The 19189-nt window shown below is 33.9% G+C and overlaps 2 protein-coding genes across 3 annotated transcripts in view; one reads left to right on the forward strand and one right to left on the reverse strand.

The window, feature by feature from the left end:
* Nucleotides 1-4293, reverse strand: part of mRpS28 (mitochondrial ribosomal protein S28) — an 82318-nt gene extending 78025 nt beyond the window's left edge. Inside the window, exon 1 of the mRNA XM_014349933.2 lies at nt 3888-4293. Coding sequence (XP_014205419.2) covers nt 3888-4199 — 312 coding nt within the window. The 5' untranslated portion in view covers nt 4200-4293. The remainder of the gene's footprint in view (nt 1-3887) is intronic.
* Nucleotides 4294-8020: 3727 nt separating this feature from the next.
* Nucleotides 8021-19189, forward strand: part of pps (protein partner of snf) — a 285519-nt gene continuing 274350 nt past the window's right edge. The window contains exon 1 of one of the 2 annotated variants that reach the window (XM_089598135.1): nt 8021-8510. The gene's annotated coding sequence lies outside the window, so the exon portion shown is untranslated. The remainder of the gene's footprint in view (nt 8511-19189) is intronic. The other variant, XM_089598136.1, reaches the window with a different exon arrangement.

Genomic DNA, 19189 nt, shown 5'->3' on the forward strand with positions numbered 1-19189 from the left:
GTTGTTTATCCACGCGCTCACTGTCTTTCTCACTCTCATGTAGGACAAAAACATCTTTAAATTTTTATACTTAACTAATGTTACCTCGAATGAAAGTAAAATACCATATCAGTAGAGATTTTTTCACTCTACACAACAGTATTTTTGCAAAAATAGTCGACCTCTCGGTCAAAAATATTGTTGTTAGGTATATCTTGCTTACGTTCCCGGGTATGTCGTCTGTACACGATTTAGAACGAGTCCATTCATAAATTGCAATAATCAAGTACCCGGGAAGTGCCCGGGAAGTACCCGCCAAGTGCCCGGGAAGTACCCGAGGAAGTACCCGGGAAGTACCCGAGTAAGTGCCCGGGAAGTACCCGAGGAAGTGCCCCGGAAGTACCCGCCAAGTGCCCGGGAAGTACCCGAGGAAGTGCCCGGGAAGTATCCGAGGAAGTGCCGGCCAAGTCCCCTGTAAGTACCCGAGAAGTACCCGAGTAAGTGCCTGGGAAGTACCCAGGAAGTACCCGCCAAGTGCCCCGGAAGTCCCCGCCAAGTACAATACAGTCGGATACTTCCTTGGGTACTTCCCGGGCACTTGGCGGGTACTTCCCGGGTACTTGGCGGGTACTTCCCGGGCACTTGGCGGGTACTTCCCGGGCACTTGGCGGGTACTTCCTGGGTACTTGGTGGGTACTTCCCGGGCACTTACCGAGTACTTCCCGGGCACTTCCTCGGGTACTTCCAAGGCACTTCCTCGGGTACTTCCCGGGCACTTCCCTGGGTACTTCCCGGGTACTTCCCGGGCACTTCCTTGGGTACTTCCCGGGCACTTGGCCGGTACTTCCCGGGCACTTCCCGGGTACTTGATTATTGCAATTTATGAATGGACTCGTTCTAAATCGTGTACAGACGACATACCCGGGAACGTAAGCAAGACATACCTTACAATAATATTTTTGACCGAGAGGTCGACTATTTTTGCAAAAATACTGTCGTGTAGAGTGAAAAAATCCCTACTGATATGGTATTTTACTTTCATTCGAGGTAACATTACTGAAGTATGAAAATTTAAAGATGTTTTTGTCCTACATGAGAGTGAGGAAGACAGTAAGCGCGTGGATAAACAACTGGCAACATAAGGAGCAGACAATATTTACCTTAAGCTATAAAAATTTTTATATCCAACCTTCAAGTTACCAGCAGTAGCTGACGCTCTTGCATGCGCACATGGATATAGTTCTCACAGCTTACCGACTAAGCTCCAATAACAATATGGCAACGTCGCGAGTTTATGCGGGCGCGCTATAGCTTTCCAACCCCATTTAGGGGTAGTTTGGAACGTATTTTTAATCGGCTCCCATTTAAAAGCTATTTGCCCTAAAAAATTAATTCCAACCGGGTTCGCGTCAGAAAAAATCGCTCTTCACGCGGTTCTCGGGAAATGCCACCGTTACATATCATGCTGTATATGTCGTCGTCTTGGGCAAGTCAACAGTGATGAGAACCTCTGGAATCCCCCCCTCCTCCTCTGACTATTGCTTCTCCACCTCTCTAAATATAGATATGTTAGTGACCGTGACTTTTATGTCACTGACAGTAATTTTCACTGCGGGAACCCTCTTTACCCAATACTGATAAGGAATACAGCTATAGCCAACATTTCCACTTCTCTTCTCGTAGGCGCACAATCGGTGTACCCCTTTTACGCGTCTTGATAATGTGCGCCTATGGGGCTAGCAAGTTGACAAGCTCAGCTCAGAAGGCGCTAGAGAGAAGAACCTCCGGTTTGTAATACAAAAATGTATCTCTTTCAAACATGGTGCTGCGTTTATAGATATACTTTCTGTCTAGAAATGCTTCAATACTGTTCGTTGCATCCTCTTCTATCTAACGCCCTCTGAGCTGAGCTTGCCAACTCGCTAGCCCCATATGCACATTTTCACGCACGTCCACTACGCTCTTGGTAGGCGCATACCCCTACCATGCTTCTCACATAAAAAAAATGTGCATCTGGTTTGGCCGCTTGGTCGTGACGGCGCGTTTGAGGAGGTTAGATACAATCTTTCAGAGGGGCGGTGAAGCGGGGTCAAGGGTGTGGGAAGGTCACAGCATTACCGACATAACGTTTAACAGCATATTCTTTTGGAATACATGCATCCATCTTATAAATCTAACCAAAGTTTTCATTTTAATTCCCAAAAATCATGATTTTCTCTTTAATTAGTATGGATACTGACAAAAATCAGAGGATCATATGAATCTGCAGTATTTTAAGTATCAAAATATATTTTTTGTCGATTTTTTAACTATTAATAAGGAATGTCATTTTTAGGTCACAACATTGTTTCCATAACAGACCGTGTTGAATTGTTCATTTTTTTTTTTGAAATATCTTAATAACTACATGGCTGAGATCGCCCACAAAAAGTACGTTTGTGTTTTATAACACATGGAATGAATCAAAAACTAAATTAGAACCCCCAACTATTGTCGATGATATGTATCCAACCTCCTTAAACTAGTGGAAAAAAGTAAAAAAAAGTGTTCCCACTCCGGAGCCTTGCAGTCACAAATCTCCCTAATAATTTTGGACATTGTGGTCTAAGGCTGCAGTCACATGGAGCGCAATAGAGCTTGCAGGATAGAATTATCCTCATAAGCGACTGTCTTGAGTCTATTGCGCCGCGCAATAGGACTATCCTGCAGCGCAATAGTCAACACAGCCACTTATGGGGAGAATTCTATCCTGCACACTCTATTGCCCTCCATGTGACTGCAGCCTTAGTAAGAATGAGATTTGATCATACAGATACTAGAGTTTTCATATCTTCTTCTACTCATTTAATTGACTGTAGGCTTCAAAATAAGTGCCAGTGGGGACATGACTAGGTTATGGAATTCTTACATGTGTGTAGACGGGATGGTGCACAAGAAACGTATTTCTTCATTAGAAGACTAGAATAACTCTAGTAGCAGACTTGCATTGTTGCATTACAAAATATTTTCTCAAAATAAAATGGTTAAAATCAAAGATGTTTCAAGAAATTCAAAAAATTACTCCAATCAAAGTTGTTACACGTTTGAAGATAGTTATTTCATTTTAAAATCATATGAGAATTCATAAATAAGTATTCTAAGATGACATTGCTTATTGCATTGCTTGTTGATTTTAAAAAATAAGCAAGTTGTCAATTTATATAGTACGTTTAACCCTACTGATTGATATTTTGTAATCATATATGTAGTTTTATCTGTGATTACACTTGTAAAGTCACTTGGAATTCTACTTGGAATTCCACTTGGAATTCACCAAATCAGAGGGGTTGAAGTATTTGTTCTCAGATTTCGAAAAAATAGATTTTTTTATTTTTCGTTCAAATTTTCTTGAAATGACTTAAACCCCTCTGCTTTGGTGTTACTATATGGATGATAACATTTATTATGGCCATTAAACCGCTTGAAATTTCAATTTTAACTATTTTAAAAAAGGAAAAAATGTACCTTTAGTGGTGATTTGTAATTCCACTTAGAATGCCATTTGGAATGACACTTGGAGTTTCCAATCCAAAATCCCATGTGGAATTCCAAGTAGAATTCCAAGTGACTTTACAAGTGTAAATACAGATGGAATTATATATGTGATTACAAAATATCAATCAGAAGGGAACTGAATTTCTTTATCAATTGAATAGCTCAATCTTCTACATTTTATATTTTTCGAAAAGTTTATTTGGAAGTTATTATTTCATGATTTTGGTCTCATTAGATGTTGTCATGTTTAATTAAGTGACACGATTCATCACAATATTTAACATGCTACATAACGTAATTTTCTTAGAGCCAGGAAAAACACTTACAATAATAAGTATGAAAAAACAAACTAACACTATAATTAAGTAACTTACATGCAATAGGTTAGAATATCTCAGTAAGCGATCAAAGGGCAGTGAAGTATTACTTTCCGTTTTTCGAATATTTGCATGCGTATGCAAATGCATGGAACCAGTAGTGGCATAATTGGTACCTAACTCTGACTGTGTTTCAACAAGTTTTTGCTTTTCCTTGTTAAGGATATCCAAGTTGTTGTTGAAAGTGGCATACGCATTATGAATTAATTTTTCGGTAACACTATCAGTAACCCGAAATAGAGTAATAGACAAACTCCACAGATTTCCTATTTCAATGTTTGGTCTAAATGAGCGAACAAAACCTTGCATATTTGTACGTACAAAAATAGGTGATGTTTCGAAATAAGAGTTATTGTTACATACAATGTACAGGATTCGTTCAACTCCCTATAGTTGATCCCAGTCACCGACGTCACGGTGTGAGATACATAGGTGGTCCCATGTAGGCATGAGGCATAATTTTTGTGAAACATTTGTGCTGTTTGATCAACTTCCAGCAGATGGCGAACGAGAGTCGAATACCACGTATAGCATTACTACTGTGACATGCGATTGCGATAGTCGCATTCATCCATAGTCATATAATAAATAAAGACTGCTCGTTATTATGTACGGCGCTGAAGCACAAGTAAAAGGAGACACAACACCAAACGTAGGTGTGGGTCTCTCGCACATTTCCACCTCTGGCAACGTACAAAAAAGACAGATAGCCGCGTTCGATGTTGTGTCTCCTTTTACTTGTGCTTCAGACTTCAGACGCTTCAGTGCCATACGTAAGAACGAGCAGTCTATATTTTTTATATGTCTGGGTGTAATCCGCAATCCCCGCCAGCAGTTACATATGTACGACGTGACAACGTTGCGTGGTTGGGGGCGCTACTGTCGATTTACTGGTGATGTGATCCGCAATCTCACTATCTCACCAGCAGTAAAGCAGACGACGTCCGTCTACTTGCTCTATTTCGTGACATTTTCCGACATTCTGTCGTCTGCTTTGCTTTGTTTACAATCAGAAAATGTCACGAAAAAGAGCTAGTAGACCGACGTCGTCTGCTTTACTGCTGGTGAGATTGCGGATCACATCACCAGTAAATCGACAGTAGCGCCCCCAACCACGCAACGTTGTCACGTCGTACATATGTAACTGCTGGCGGCGATTGCGGATTACACGCTCTATGCAGCAACCAGTAACTGCGTCTGTTCGGTGTTCATTTCCTAAGTGACACCTAGTGCGAAAAAGCGAAAGTGACACGATATGTTCACAAAAATTTACTGTAGCCAATACATAGAGTCATAGAGATATTAGAATTCAAATTCAGGGATTGCTTAGCGCCCTTAGCGGGGGTCTAGCTTGTGCCTACTTAGGCAGCCTAACTAGCCTAGCTAGGTCCTAGCGAGGCAAAAGTATAGAGGCAGATGGAGACTTGTGAAGTTGGCGCCCGTAAATATTAAATATTAATATTTTGCACCCATTCAGGGCTTAAACGATTCCTCCTTACTTGCGGATTTATCCTCCACTTGAATTTTTATTTGCGGATCAATAGTTTGCGAGATATTTGCAAAATAAAAAGTCGAAAATGGGCGCGGCGCTGAAGTATAAAAAACTTTGTTTTAAGTGCTAAATTGGGTTAAAATCCAATTCTACTTGTACGATTCGATTCCTCCTCATTTGCGGATTACGGAGGTATATAAATTAATGTAATTAAATGTCACAAAGTTTGTAAATAATGAATTTAATTATTGAGTGAGAGAATCTAGTAACTTTTGTCTAGTGACTTTTGGTCCAGTGCACCGTTCCTGTTGTTCGGTACATGTCGTTTCCTCCGTACAGCGGGTTCTACAAAATATTTATTAGAATAGAAAACTTTAGTAGGTATTAATCTATTAATTATTAGTTATTAGTTATTCAGCCTTTAAATAAATACACACACACAAACACATTTTTCGATGACTATGCAATCTAGAGTAAACCCATTTAATAAACATTTTTTAAAATTGAGTACTTTTAAATTTATTACTGGGGCTGTGTTTGCATAGGCTCCGTTTGTAGTATGTTAAGGTCACGTGATCATTTATGATAAGTGCGAGTGAGACGGTGACATCATGCTGTCTCCCTCGCACTTATGATAAATGATCACGTGACCTTAACAGACTTAATAACAAACAGAGCCTTAGGCGAACACAGCCTGTGTCACTTTTATCCGTTTCCACTGGTCGGTAACTTGATCTTCAATTCGCCTGATTGATCATTTACGCATGAAATTTGAATGCTTGAGCTGTTTTCTGAAACTTGTCCAAACAAAATTATGACTTGTGTGCTTACTTAGCTGTGGCTTGTATTGTTATGATAGCTGTACTGCTACTTTTTAGTTGTGTTGTTATTTGTCTCTTGAATAACAACAAATATTTAAATTTCGCGCGTAATGAATAAATATTAGCCCACAGTGTTTGCCACAATAGATTCCAGATATTAGATTCTCAAGATGAAAAATTTGTATCTATTGACAAATAATATTTTCTTTGAGTTTCAAGTATGTAATGTATGTGTGTGTGTGTGTGTATTGACTCAAAAGCTGAATAACTTATAACTAATAATTAATAGATTAATACCTACTAAAGTTTTCTATTCTGATAAATATTTTGTAAAACCCGCAGTACGGAGGAAACGACATGTACCGAACAACAGGAACGGTGCACTGGACCAAAAGTCACTAGACAAAAGTTATTAGATTCTCTCACTCAATAATTAAATTCATTATTTACAAACTTTGTGACATTTAATTACATTAATTTATATACCTCCGTAATCCGCAAATGAGGAGGAAACGAATTGTACAGGTAGAATTGGATTTTAACCCAATTTAGCACTTAAAACATAGTTTTTTATACTTCAGCGCCGCGCCCATTTTCGACTTTTTATTTTGCAAATATCCCGCAAACTATTGATCCGCAAATAAAAATTCAAGTGGAGGATAAATCCGCAAGTAAGGAGGAATTGTTTAAGCCCTGAATAGGTGCAAAATATTAATATTTAATATTTACGGGCGCCAACTTCACAAGTCTGGCAGATGGCGTAATGTGACGCGGCTTAGCTTAGCCCTACCTAGGCAACTTTTATAGAGTATATTTTCTGCATACCCCACCGAAAATGCTCTAAGTATAAGTTCTGCTTTTCTCCTTAACCTTGCTCACTAGGTGTGCGTAATATACTGTACTTCAAGAAATGAATTCTTAGACAAGGAGAATAAAAAATACTGTAATGTCGTACAACAGTGGTAATTTTTTTATTGAAAAAACAAATCATTTTCACAATGTAAAAAAATACAGTAGGGAAGAAATAGTGTTAATTTAATGTACCTGTGAGAATATTTTAAATGTTTTAGTCCTCAGTCTTTTGAATTTAACTCAATAACCCAATAACCCGTCGTAATTTGCACGAATATTGGAGCCATGTTTTTCTTTTTCTTCCTAGCTCCTTTGCAATTGCACGTTTCAAAGCCATAGAGATAATATAATAGAGGAAGCGAGCTGTATATTCTTCTGTAAGGGAAAGCGTACAGTCAGTAGACAGAGGAAGACGACTGTTTTGGTCTTGCATCTCTTTCTACTCTCTGCATTGATTAGCTGCTGCTTGACAATGTTTATAGTAGTAGTTATAGTGGAGCAGTAGGTATATATATTGAATTAGAGATAGAAGAAGGCATTTAAAATAGCTAATCAGGATAAGAGCAGAGAAAGATGCAAGACCACCACAATCTTCTTTCTCTATCTACCATCTGTATGCGGTCACGGCTTGTTCACTTCCTCTTTTATATTATCTCTATGTTTAAAGCACGATATCTCTTGACCTTTTTCTTACTTTATGACAACGCTCGTTTCACTGCAGCATAAGAAAGAGTGAGATGGAAGATACCTAGCTAGGCTTCCTACCTAGTCCCTACCAATTCCACCGTTACAAAACCTACCTTGGGCCTACCTAGGCCCCCTCTAGCTACCGAGGTAGCCTAGTTATATTTCCGATCGGGAACGAAACGACGAACCGAACTAATGAGCGGTGAGACGCGCACGTGCCTATTATGCCAAGTGGAAGTACAGGTACAGCCCTCCCTGTAAGGCAAGCTATCAAGGTTGTGTCAACTGACCCTTATGAAACTGGTTTATTTCGAGTCACTACTACAGAAAACGGAACAAAATGGAGATCACTCATCAGAGAGTTGATTTAGTAAATAGTCAGTTACATTTTTTTTTTTCATAATGGTTAACGATATTTATGCCTTGTGTAACACCAATGTAGTCATGTACTGTTAGTTTTGCATCTTGAGTTATATTCGCTTTGACGGCATGGTCTTAGCTCGGATACGAGGCCGTTGCAACAATGTGTTAGCTAGCTGTCAAGGTGTGTGTTTATTGCATACTGTTGATACTGTGCATTATCGGAAGTACAGTGAGTTTGGAGTCTGCGCGTGTCGTAAATTTGCGTGTATTATATTGTGATATTGTGTGTGAACACCCACTTGTCAATATTCTGTCGCCTATGATAACGTACAAGGCAATTCTTCTATCCAACTTGAGATGTAATATCTAAAAGATTAATCCCCATTTTCAGCATTTTAAGAACAGGTATAATATCAAATGCTTCCGTAATTCTTGTACCTTTTAAGATGAAACTAACAACCGAATTTTAGCAGCGATTCAGTCATAAACAAATTCTACTTGGCGTATCCTCAAAATTAGACCAGGTCCTTTTTCAATACAGTGAAATAAAAGGGCACCTGACTTAGTTTTAGAGATATCTAAAAATGTTGTTTGACAGCACTACTGCTGCGGTTTGGATGAAATATTTAGCTGAAAATTTTTAGGGATCACACACTTGCTGTTTCCCTTTTAATTACACAAACTTTATTATGTGGAAAAGGTGAAGGGTCGACAACTTTGTGTATTATTGATCTCTTTTTGCAATCCAAAAAGAATACTCGTGTTTTTATACTGGTATTTCAAAAATAAGGCTCCAAGATATTGATTCTATCGTACCATAATTGTAGTAGTGGCATGCAGGTTTTAGATGGACCTGGTACGGGAATAAACCTTACCAAGCTATTAAAAACTCGTAACTGAATGTAGTAGGGGATTTTCAATGATCTCGGTCTTTCCGTGTGGTTAAGTTGGAACCATATTCTGATCATTAACACAAATGTTAAAACCCATACATCTAATAATTTAATTTCAAATATTTTAATCTTGGACATTTTTAATAAGTTCATCCCCCACCCCAATTATGTAATTAATTCAATAAGTATAAAAATTTTGTGTCTCCAATTTATTGACTGCATTTAACTTCAAACAATGTTATTTAATATGTTTTTAACAAATTAAATAACGTTTAAAGAACAAACTGACATGTGGACTACTGTATGCAACATTAAAAGATAGCATTTTTTGTTATGTGTATCTAGTCTGTTATGGATCTTGTTTTGTAATAGTTATAACTATGATGCTGTGAAGTTATTTATTTAATTAAAATTGTTTGTTAAAAGATTACAAAATCGGGGGAGGTTCTAGGTACGTGGTGATACAGCAGTTGCCTCTCACATTGATTCCTATGTTTTTCATAGTGAAACTCTTAGATCACGTTAAAAGTAGTAAAGAATGCCAAAGCTTTGTCATTCACCATAAAAAGAAGTATTAATGTTTATTGTGCAAATATCTTTTAAGCGGTAATAGATAGAACAAAAAATGGCCCTGAAGTTTAGGACGTTTAAGAAATAAAATCTTAAAATTAATATAAAGATGCTGTATTATTTTTCCAAATATATCATAAACACATTCTATAATTCTTTTTAACAATCCAGGTACAGAAAAAACCAATAAAATTAATAATTTGTGTTTTGATACAGACCATACATCAGAGGCATAGTTCGCAATAACCCAATTTCCGACTTCTAGTGTTTGTAATTGAAGATTTAGAACGAACATCTAGCTTAAATGATTGAACATTTTTTATTATTATTCAAATAATAAATAAAGCAAAAAAAAATCCAGAAAAAATACAGAGGACGACTATTTTTTCACCGATTTTCCATCGTTCGCAATTCTCCCAATCACCCAAGTTCCGACTTTTGATGTTTGTAACTTGAAATTCAGATCAAAGGCCTTGCTGAAATTAATAACTATACACTGAGTATTACAAGTATACTAAAAATTACTATATTTTTCAGGAAAGCTTCGACATACTCACCTGATGACGCAAATTATTACGTTTAAAATAATTTTTATTATGTTTTAAACAATTTTTATTATGTAGTAGCTCTACAAAAATAATTCCACAGTAAAATAAAAATTACTATGTCTAACATAGTAAAAATTGTGATAGTATAATTTTTGCTATATAACATAGTAAATTTTATTTTAATCGTTTAAAATGTCCCACATTCAGAAGTAGAATTTGTTATGTGACATAGTAAAATTTCTCATTCCACTGAATTGCTATTCAGTATAGTAAAAATTACTATGTTCGAAAGTAATGTTGTATGATGTCTATCTATAGGTATACATACCTATTGAGTGGTTCAAATTTGAGGTTATACGAATGCAAATATTAAGAAAATCAAATTTTTTGATCTATAAGGTTAAAAAATTGATACGTGCAGACAATCAATATTGAATCGACTAATTATCCGTTGTCAACATTGTGGTCTACAGGAAACCCTTTGATTTTTAACTTTATTGTGTGTATGATAAACAGTACACGTTCCCACATGTACTTTATCCATACGCGCGTGGACATAATGTCCTGTGGTCTAGTGGTTGTGGAGCTTGATTCGGAAGCCGAAGGATGAAGGTTCAAATCCCAGTCGCTGCAGATCTTATATATATATATATATATATATGTATAGAACTTATATATATATATATATATATATATATATATATATATATATATATATATATATTTCAATTTTCTGATAGTTACATGTACAGTCCCTGTGTATATATATATAATAAATATATATATTTTTCTTATTTCTGAACAAAGCAAAAATTACTATGTTGAATAGCAAATTCTAATTTGATCTGGGTTTACTATGTATATAGCATAGCAATTTTTTTAATATGGCAAGTATGTCTCGCAGCTTTCCTATAAAATATAGTAATTTTTATTATAGTTGTAACACTTTTTCTAACACCACTTTTCTCAATGTATATAGTTTTTTTTTTAATACATTATAATTTTACCAAATTAAGCGAAAATACAAAAGACGACCGTTTGTACCTAAATTTTTCATCGTTTGCACAGCTCGCGATTACTCAAGTTCCGACTTTTAATATTTGAAACTTAGAATTCAGAACGAAGGATCTGCTGAATTTAAGAGGCATTGTTTATTATTGCATGAACAATAAATAAAAATTTCACAATCGGGAAACAATACGAGGAAAAAGTGGTTTTTTCTGCCAATTTGCTATCGTTCCGACTTCTAATGTTCATATCTCAAAATTTAGAACAAAAACCCAGCTGAAATTGACAATGTTTACCATTCATTACATTAACAATAAATTATAAAAAACATCCAGGGTATATTAATTAAGTAAGCCATAAAAACTGTTATTTTTTAGCTCAGTAACATTAAATTAGTTTAACGTTCAGCATCGTTGCTTTACGCTAATCGGCCGCTCTCAATTGGCCGCCAGCTTCAGACTTATAAGACTATGACTAAGACTTATGCTACTAATAGAACAGTTTTGCTATTTTGGGCTCGATTCTAATTGCCGTCAGATTTTTTTTTTCCTTTGCTTATGTGGTTTATTGATCTGTTTTAGTTTCTTAATATAAATTTTGTTTTAATTTATTAATGTTGTTAACACTTCTTTGTCGGGTGCGTCAAAATGAATATACATTTTCCATAAAAACTGAGTCTTTTAAAAAGTTAATAACGTTAATAGTTGTAGTTTGCAAGGGTACGCAGCTAAAAATTTGTCATAAGTTGTTATGTAATTTCTTATGTAATTTCTTACATATGTTCTTATGTAAGTTCTCATATAAGTTCTTTAAATAGAACTTATGTCAGAACTTGTACACGATCTTACATTTGCTTATCAACCGAGAACTTACATAAGATCTTATGTAATTTCTTATGTAAGTTCTTATTTAAGTTCTTATAAGAGTTCGTATATCAGTCGTTTAAACGTATTTAATTACTATCTACATACGTACATGGTGAATTTTAAAATTTTTCCTGCATAAAAGCTGTTAAAATAGCTAATATGAACAAGTAAATACAAAAAAAAGCATTTCTTACCTCCAAATATTTACCACCTTGGTTACCTCATTGGTTAATAAACATTTTATGAATTTACATATAACATTGTTTTGAGTCTGATAATGCGTTTCTCGACAGTAAATCTAGTAATTAATTTCACAACTACTTTTCGATCACGGATTTTATTTGAACTTTACTTATACTTTTTATTCTAATGGAATAATAATCTATTTTTAAAAGTGTAATAAACTTATTGTAATTATTACAACAACAAAGTTAAGGATCAGCTTCTTCTCTTTAATATTTTAATGTCGGTATCGAAAACCAGCAGCAAAAATAGTTTCTCACTTATTTAAACATTACTCAAAAAATTATGTAAATTCTTAAAATATAAGTTACTACATGAAATGAAGTTTTTATAAAAAGTATTTGATTTAAAAAAAAAGTGGAAAAACACGTTCCTTAACTAGTATCAAAGATTGTAAAAAGCAATAACTTGAGGGCTTAATAACGTCGATGTTAGTATCAGATGCACCTTATGAGGACATCAATTCTTTCTCATGTATCGAATCGAATCGGACCAGGTTCAAATCCCCTTTAGTGGAGGTAAGAGATGCTTTTTTTTGTATTTACTAATTTATATTAGCTATTCTAACAGCTTTTATGCAGAAAAAATTTTAAAATTCACCATGTATGTATCTAGGTAGTAATTTAATACGTTTAAACGACTGATACACGAAGTCTTATAAGAAATTACATAAGATCTTACGTAAGTTCTCGGTTGATGAGCAAATGTAAGATCGTGTACAAGTTCTGACACAAGTTCTGTTAAAAGAACTTATATGAACACTTACGTAAGAACTAACAAAAGAACTGACATAAGAAATTACATAACAAATTACGCAAGAATTTGTGTAAGACCTTATGACAAATTTTCAGCTGGGTATTACGTAACTTCTTAATACTAAACAAATGATTATTAAGGATATAATTACAATTTACACGTTTTTAAACTTTCAAGAAATTATGGACATCCAGTTCACGAGAGAAAATAGCCGATGGCCCGAAAAATGGTACATTACGTCACTAGGGCGCAAAGTACAAACATGATCGCTCGAAGGACACGATTGTTGTATGTTGTGCCCGAGTTGCGTATAATGTTTTTCTTAATGAGGGCGCAAAGTGCAAAGTGTGCCCACATTTGTTTCAATAATATTAATAATGATGGTGCCAGTAAATTACATTATACATCCAATTATGTGTGAATATTATCATCACACACTTACACGCGCGTGCGCGCACTCACACACACACGCAGATGTATGTTGGCTTGTTTTTTATTTCTAATTTATATCTCGTGGTTATGATATTGGCTACATACTTATACATAAAAATTAATACAGCTTTTTTAATTATTATTAACAGTGTATATTTCAGTTTAAAGATTCTTACAGAGGCCGAATAAAGCTTTTTTAAGGAAATTATTGAATTTCGACGAGTGAGGAAATTGTTGTTTAGCTATACAATAACCATAATCTTTGGATTTAAAAACACACTCGCAACTTGTACATTTGAATCGTTTTAAATACTTACTAACAAAAATCACCGTTCTTAGGCAACTAGCATAGAACTCCCTAAACATGTATTTTCTGTCTTTTGTCGTCAAATTTTGTACATATAGCAGCTATACTTGTTACACTAGTTTAATGTACAATCTCCATTTCAATTGTAAGCAATTGATTTAAGCACGGATTTTAAATTAATGAAAATATTAAAATGAAATGGTTTTGACAATTAGTTGTGAAACATGAGCTTTGACTCTCTGAAAAGTAATAAAGTAGGTCGAGATTGATTCTCTGATTTTTAAGTAAAGTAACGTTATCTTCTTATGTACTATTATAAATCTTCTCATTTAGGCTATAGAAATTAACTACGCTTTTTGTCAGCGTCTGTCTACTGCTAATTACTGAATGCTAAAAATTTTATCGGTAAAGAAAGTCAGTAAACAAAACAGAGAACAGTTGAATAAAAGTTTAAAAATTGTTTTCGTATTTTGATTGAGATCTAAAACAACTGTTTAATTTTAGACTGCCAAAAGATTTATAATCAATAAAATATTTCAATCAATTAGTAATTAAAATCATTTAACAAAAAATTTTTCAAAATACTGTAGTACTTGAAAAGAAAAAAAAAAAAAAAAAAAAACTTAATATTCTATTAGTATAAGAACAATAAAGTTACTTTTATGCTGCAGATCATTATGAAAATTTCATAATTTTTTTATAAATTCAGGAAAAGCAAAAATACTTCGAACAACAATTCGTTAGGTCAGCGTAAGAGTCTTTTCAGAGTAAAAGGAAATAATGAGTTTTTTTTTTAACTAAATGGCTAGACAGAGCTCTTATGTATCTGAAGTCTCAAACGTTGGAATTCAACGAAAATCTGAAATCATTTTTGTCGTTTAATAACTCGAATAACCCACTAATATACGTTAAAGGAACGTAAAATATAGTAATTCATGATAAAAAACGACAAACAATTTTAATTTTCAAGAAACGATATAAATATATATATATATATATATATATATATATATATATATATATATATATATAACATAAAACACGTTAAATTGAGGGTACAAATGAAAATGTTCGAACACACCTACCTATTTGCTTATGATTTTGAAATAAAGATATTTACATTATGAACTGTGTACTCTAGTACAACTATACTTCAAGTATCAGCATCCAAAACCTAACGTCTATTAGTTTGCGTGCATAAAAGATCGAAATAAGGGAGGAATCCGAATTTTCTGCTAATAGTGTTTTAGTAACCAGTACTCCTCATGTGAAATATTCATAAATTCACATATTTTTTGGCGATACTCTTCCACTTACCAGTAACAAAAATACAAAAAAAGATTTCTTATACTTCTGTGCATTAAAACAACTAGAAACCAGTGGTCAGTGGGTGCTTAGGTATCCAAATATGATGGAATCAGATCCTGCTTGAAGTGGTTAAACCGGAAATGAACGATTACAAAAGGATACACCTACAGAAAAGATAGTGTTACAAAAAGGCCTTGAAAAAGCAGCACAGCATGGAGCACAGCTGCTCTGATAGCGATAACGTAGTAAACAGAAAAAACAGTATCCGCAACATCAATGATATCAACAATAACGACCATTAAAGGGTAAGAAAAAATGAAGTTCAATAGGCAATGTCCGAAAGTGACATGTAAAAATGTAAACAATGTATAAAAAATAAGAAAAAAAAACGTTTGTAAGAAAAAATTAGTCAAAGCAGTCACGTAAGAAAAACAGAGAAGGCATAAGATTTAATGGGTTAAATGAACATAAAAAAAGATAGAGCAGAAATGTAACTCAAGGAGAACGAAAGAGCGAAGAAAGTACGAATATTGCAACAGTAATTGAAAAGAACGTAAACACAAGTATCAATGATGTAAGAATTTTTTGAAATTTTGAACATAAACAAGTAATAACAGAGCAGTGCAAAAAGTAAAAGCTGTTTAACAATCTTCTTTTAGCAGCCTAGCCATGGAGTAAGACTTCAAACATTGAATGCTGATTTAATCATTTATAGCTTATTTCGACTTTCTGTACTTGTTGACATATTTCCAGGTTTCTCTTCTGTGTTTATATTCTTGATTTTTTTCAGTTCGATCTCGTTGAATTATTCGTTCTTCGATTTTCAATACTTTTTATAAGCTCTCTTCGTTTTTGTTTTTTGAAAAAAAAAAAAAAAAAAAAAAAAATCATTTTCTCAAGACTTAAACCCACGATCTTCTGCCCTCAAAGTGAGGCCCTTAGCCCTTACCCACTCTCTTATGAGCGGTACCGATACTAGATACCTAGTAACATCTTGTAACGGTATTGTTTATTTGTAATGTAAATATTCATTTTCTGTTAATTAACTCGTTTGGTTTAATTTGTAAATAAATTGTTCGTTTAAGAAACTAATTTTTCTAAGTTGTATAATTTTTTTTAACTTAGAAGTTAGTACATTTTAGCAGAGCCGCTTTCCTGTGTAATAACAAATACTTATTTATTAATTATTAATTTGATACTTTTTCAATCAATAATAAATAATTCAGTTCAAAATTTTTAAAGTTTTTTCAAAATGTTCATTAGTTAATTAATATTTATTTATGAAGCATTCAAATCATTTTAATTGAAAAAAAAAACAAAAAAATTTTTTTTTATTTTCGTTGCACGCAACGTTACAAACTTCAGAGTCATTATTTATGCTGCGTTTCATTTTTATATTGTTTTTTCATTCGTGATTAAGGCACTTTTCTGACTGAAGGACGTTCATCACAGTTAGCGGGGAAAAAGTTGGGAGAAATCAGAGAAGCACAAATATATGCAACAACGCTTGCAATAACTTTTTTTTAATGGATGCACTATTATACACGCTCTTATGCATAATCGACCCCTTCTTTCGTGTGTTACTGAAAAAAATTAGGTGTAAGTCTCGGGACCCCCGGCTGAAGTAAAACTTTGAACTCGTATATTTATAAACTCGCTATATCAGAAACTGAGAAAATTAAAGAAACCTACTTTCAACAGTTTTTTAAAAATTCGATATTAAATTAGTAACAATTTTATCATTATTACGTATTCGAGAACGCGCCCGAATAAAATACACGTACTTATGTTACATGTGATTCGCGCATTCTAAATACATTCATGTTTGCTATGATATATGTACTAATACATGCACGAATTGTTGGTTATTTAATGCAGAAGGAAACAAACATTTTCACCATACTGTGCCAAAAGGAGGCACTTCTGTCCCGAATATAAAAAACATTCCTTCAATCAGTGCAGCATTGGTAAGAAATCGCATCCACCTCATGAAATTCAGTGAAGGTGCCTCAGATCTCACTCTTATTGTTACCCTTGGCTACGCCTCGAGCGACTATATACGTGACATCTGAGACCTACTTTACTTTTGCTCCCTATATAGGTGTGTAATGCAATAATCGTGCATTTGATATGACATCATACGTATACAATCGATTCTTATTGGAATCTTTGTATCCGACTAAATAAAATTTTTTTTTAATTTTTGCTACCAAAAAAGTAAAATAATTAAAATGAAGGAAAACAATAGACAGCTATTTTCCATTGTAAAATTGTAATTTTTTATTTCATTCGTTTTCTAAAAGTATTTATAATTAAGTATTAAAATTTATCCGTGCTTCATTAGCTTCTTCTAATCTCAAAATTAATAATAAGAATGTAGGTTTCGATCACGTGACAATTATTCTCATAACCCATAATAGAGACAAGAAAATAACAAATTTATTGGTAGGATGTGTAGGATGTAATTGAAAAGAAATAATTGAGGTTGTGTTTGTGCATAGTCCAACCCCTCTATATTTGTGCGCCTCGATCATGTTGTTCTATTTTAAGGAACCCATAAATATTATTATTTTTAGCCAATTCGGCTTTACTCTTGAGATACAGCGTTTTTTCTTGTTTTCAAAGATTAGGTTGTCATGTTATACATACGTAATATTTTATGCACATCCATTTACTGACTTATATATACAGATAGAAGGATAAAGAAGAAAGGAAAATGATTTTTACTATGATTTTTTGAAGACTTCAAAGAGATCAAGCGACGTTTTGTGTCAGGTATTATTTAACTGATAATACCTCAGCTGTAACAAAGGCCTAGCTTAGCCCGTATTACAGCCACATCACGATTTCCATTAAGCAGTAATAGGGATGCAGTACTACAGAAAGAGGCTATAATATATAGGGAGAAAGAATAGCTGTGGCGCACCATAGCACGTGAAAAGGTTCGCACTGTGTAGGACAGTGCAGTCGACACCTTAATACCTCGTACGCATTTGCCTCGTAAGATGGCGTGTACTGCAAGTAAGTAGTCGTCCTTGCGTTGAGCATAATTATATACGTATAATAAATACGATAACTTTAAAAACAGTGTATAATAATAAAGTAACTCATTACTATTATTAATAATTGTTTTATTAAATACGAATGAAAAGAAAAAAATATTATCGATAATAAATATACAATCAGTAAAAAAATCACAATACGTGTCTACTTATAACATATAAACCATCATTTTTTGAAAAAATAAATGATGGAGTAACAGTACTTTAAGAATCGTAATGTATGTATTCGCAATTTTTTTTTTTTTGACATAAACAGAATCTGCTGAAAAATGCAAATCAGATGCAATTTGTTTGATTGGAATGTACCTAAAAATTATTTTCTCGTCTACCACAAATATATTTATTATTTTACCGCATTACATACCATCATTTTCGACAATTTTTGCAACTATGCACGTATTTTTTTATAATCAAATCCATTAATAGTAATTTTACTTAATTCAGTCCTGTTACTCGCTGAAGGAAACAAGATATTTACTTCAGAACTAGCTAAAGCTGAACCTTCGAATGCACGCATTTTATTATATTTTTCAAAAGGCTGCAACATCAAACTAAGATGCATTTAAATCCCAACAGTCGTTAAGATGTTTCGATTAGACGATGTGTTTTGGAAGATTGCATTTACTTCGCGATGTTAAGACTGAAATCGCATTGATGATGAGCTTATTTCTAGGCCATTTTGAATTATCATTCTAATGTAGTGTGTTAAAAAATGAAATTTACTCCTTAAATCTCCGAGTAATTGTTTATATAAATCATAGTGTTCTTCAATTAAAATGTCCAGTAACAAAATGGATGATATCCGTAGCGTGAGTGATGACAAAATATGAAGTAGTTCACTTAATTTTTTGTATTCTTTCCATACTATATTACCTCGTGACACTTCGTCACCTACCAAGATTCCAAAATATCTGGTAAAAAATAACATTTCACTTGCCGAAATTTTGAATTTTTTATTATTTTTTACGTATTCAATACTAATGGGCGGAGAAATAATGGAAGATTCGTATCCGAAATAAAGTGTGCGTGAACGATAATTAACTAATTCTGTCGTAAAAAATTCGTTTTCTAATAACGTCAGGAAGACTTCG

This window comes from Copidosoma floridanum, unplaced genomic scaffold, assembly GCF_036245765.1.
Source record: "Copidosoma floridanum isolate Cflo_tuat_1 unplaced genomic scaffold, Cflo_Japanese_pri ptg000005l, whole genome shotgun sequence".
In the NCBI taxonomy this organism is placed as follows: Eukaryota; Metazoa; Arthropoda; class Insecta; order Hymenoptera; family Encyrtidae; genus Copidosoma; species Copidosoma floridanum.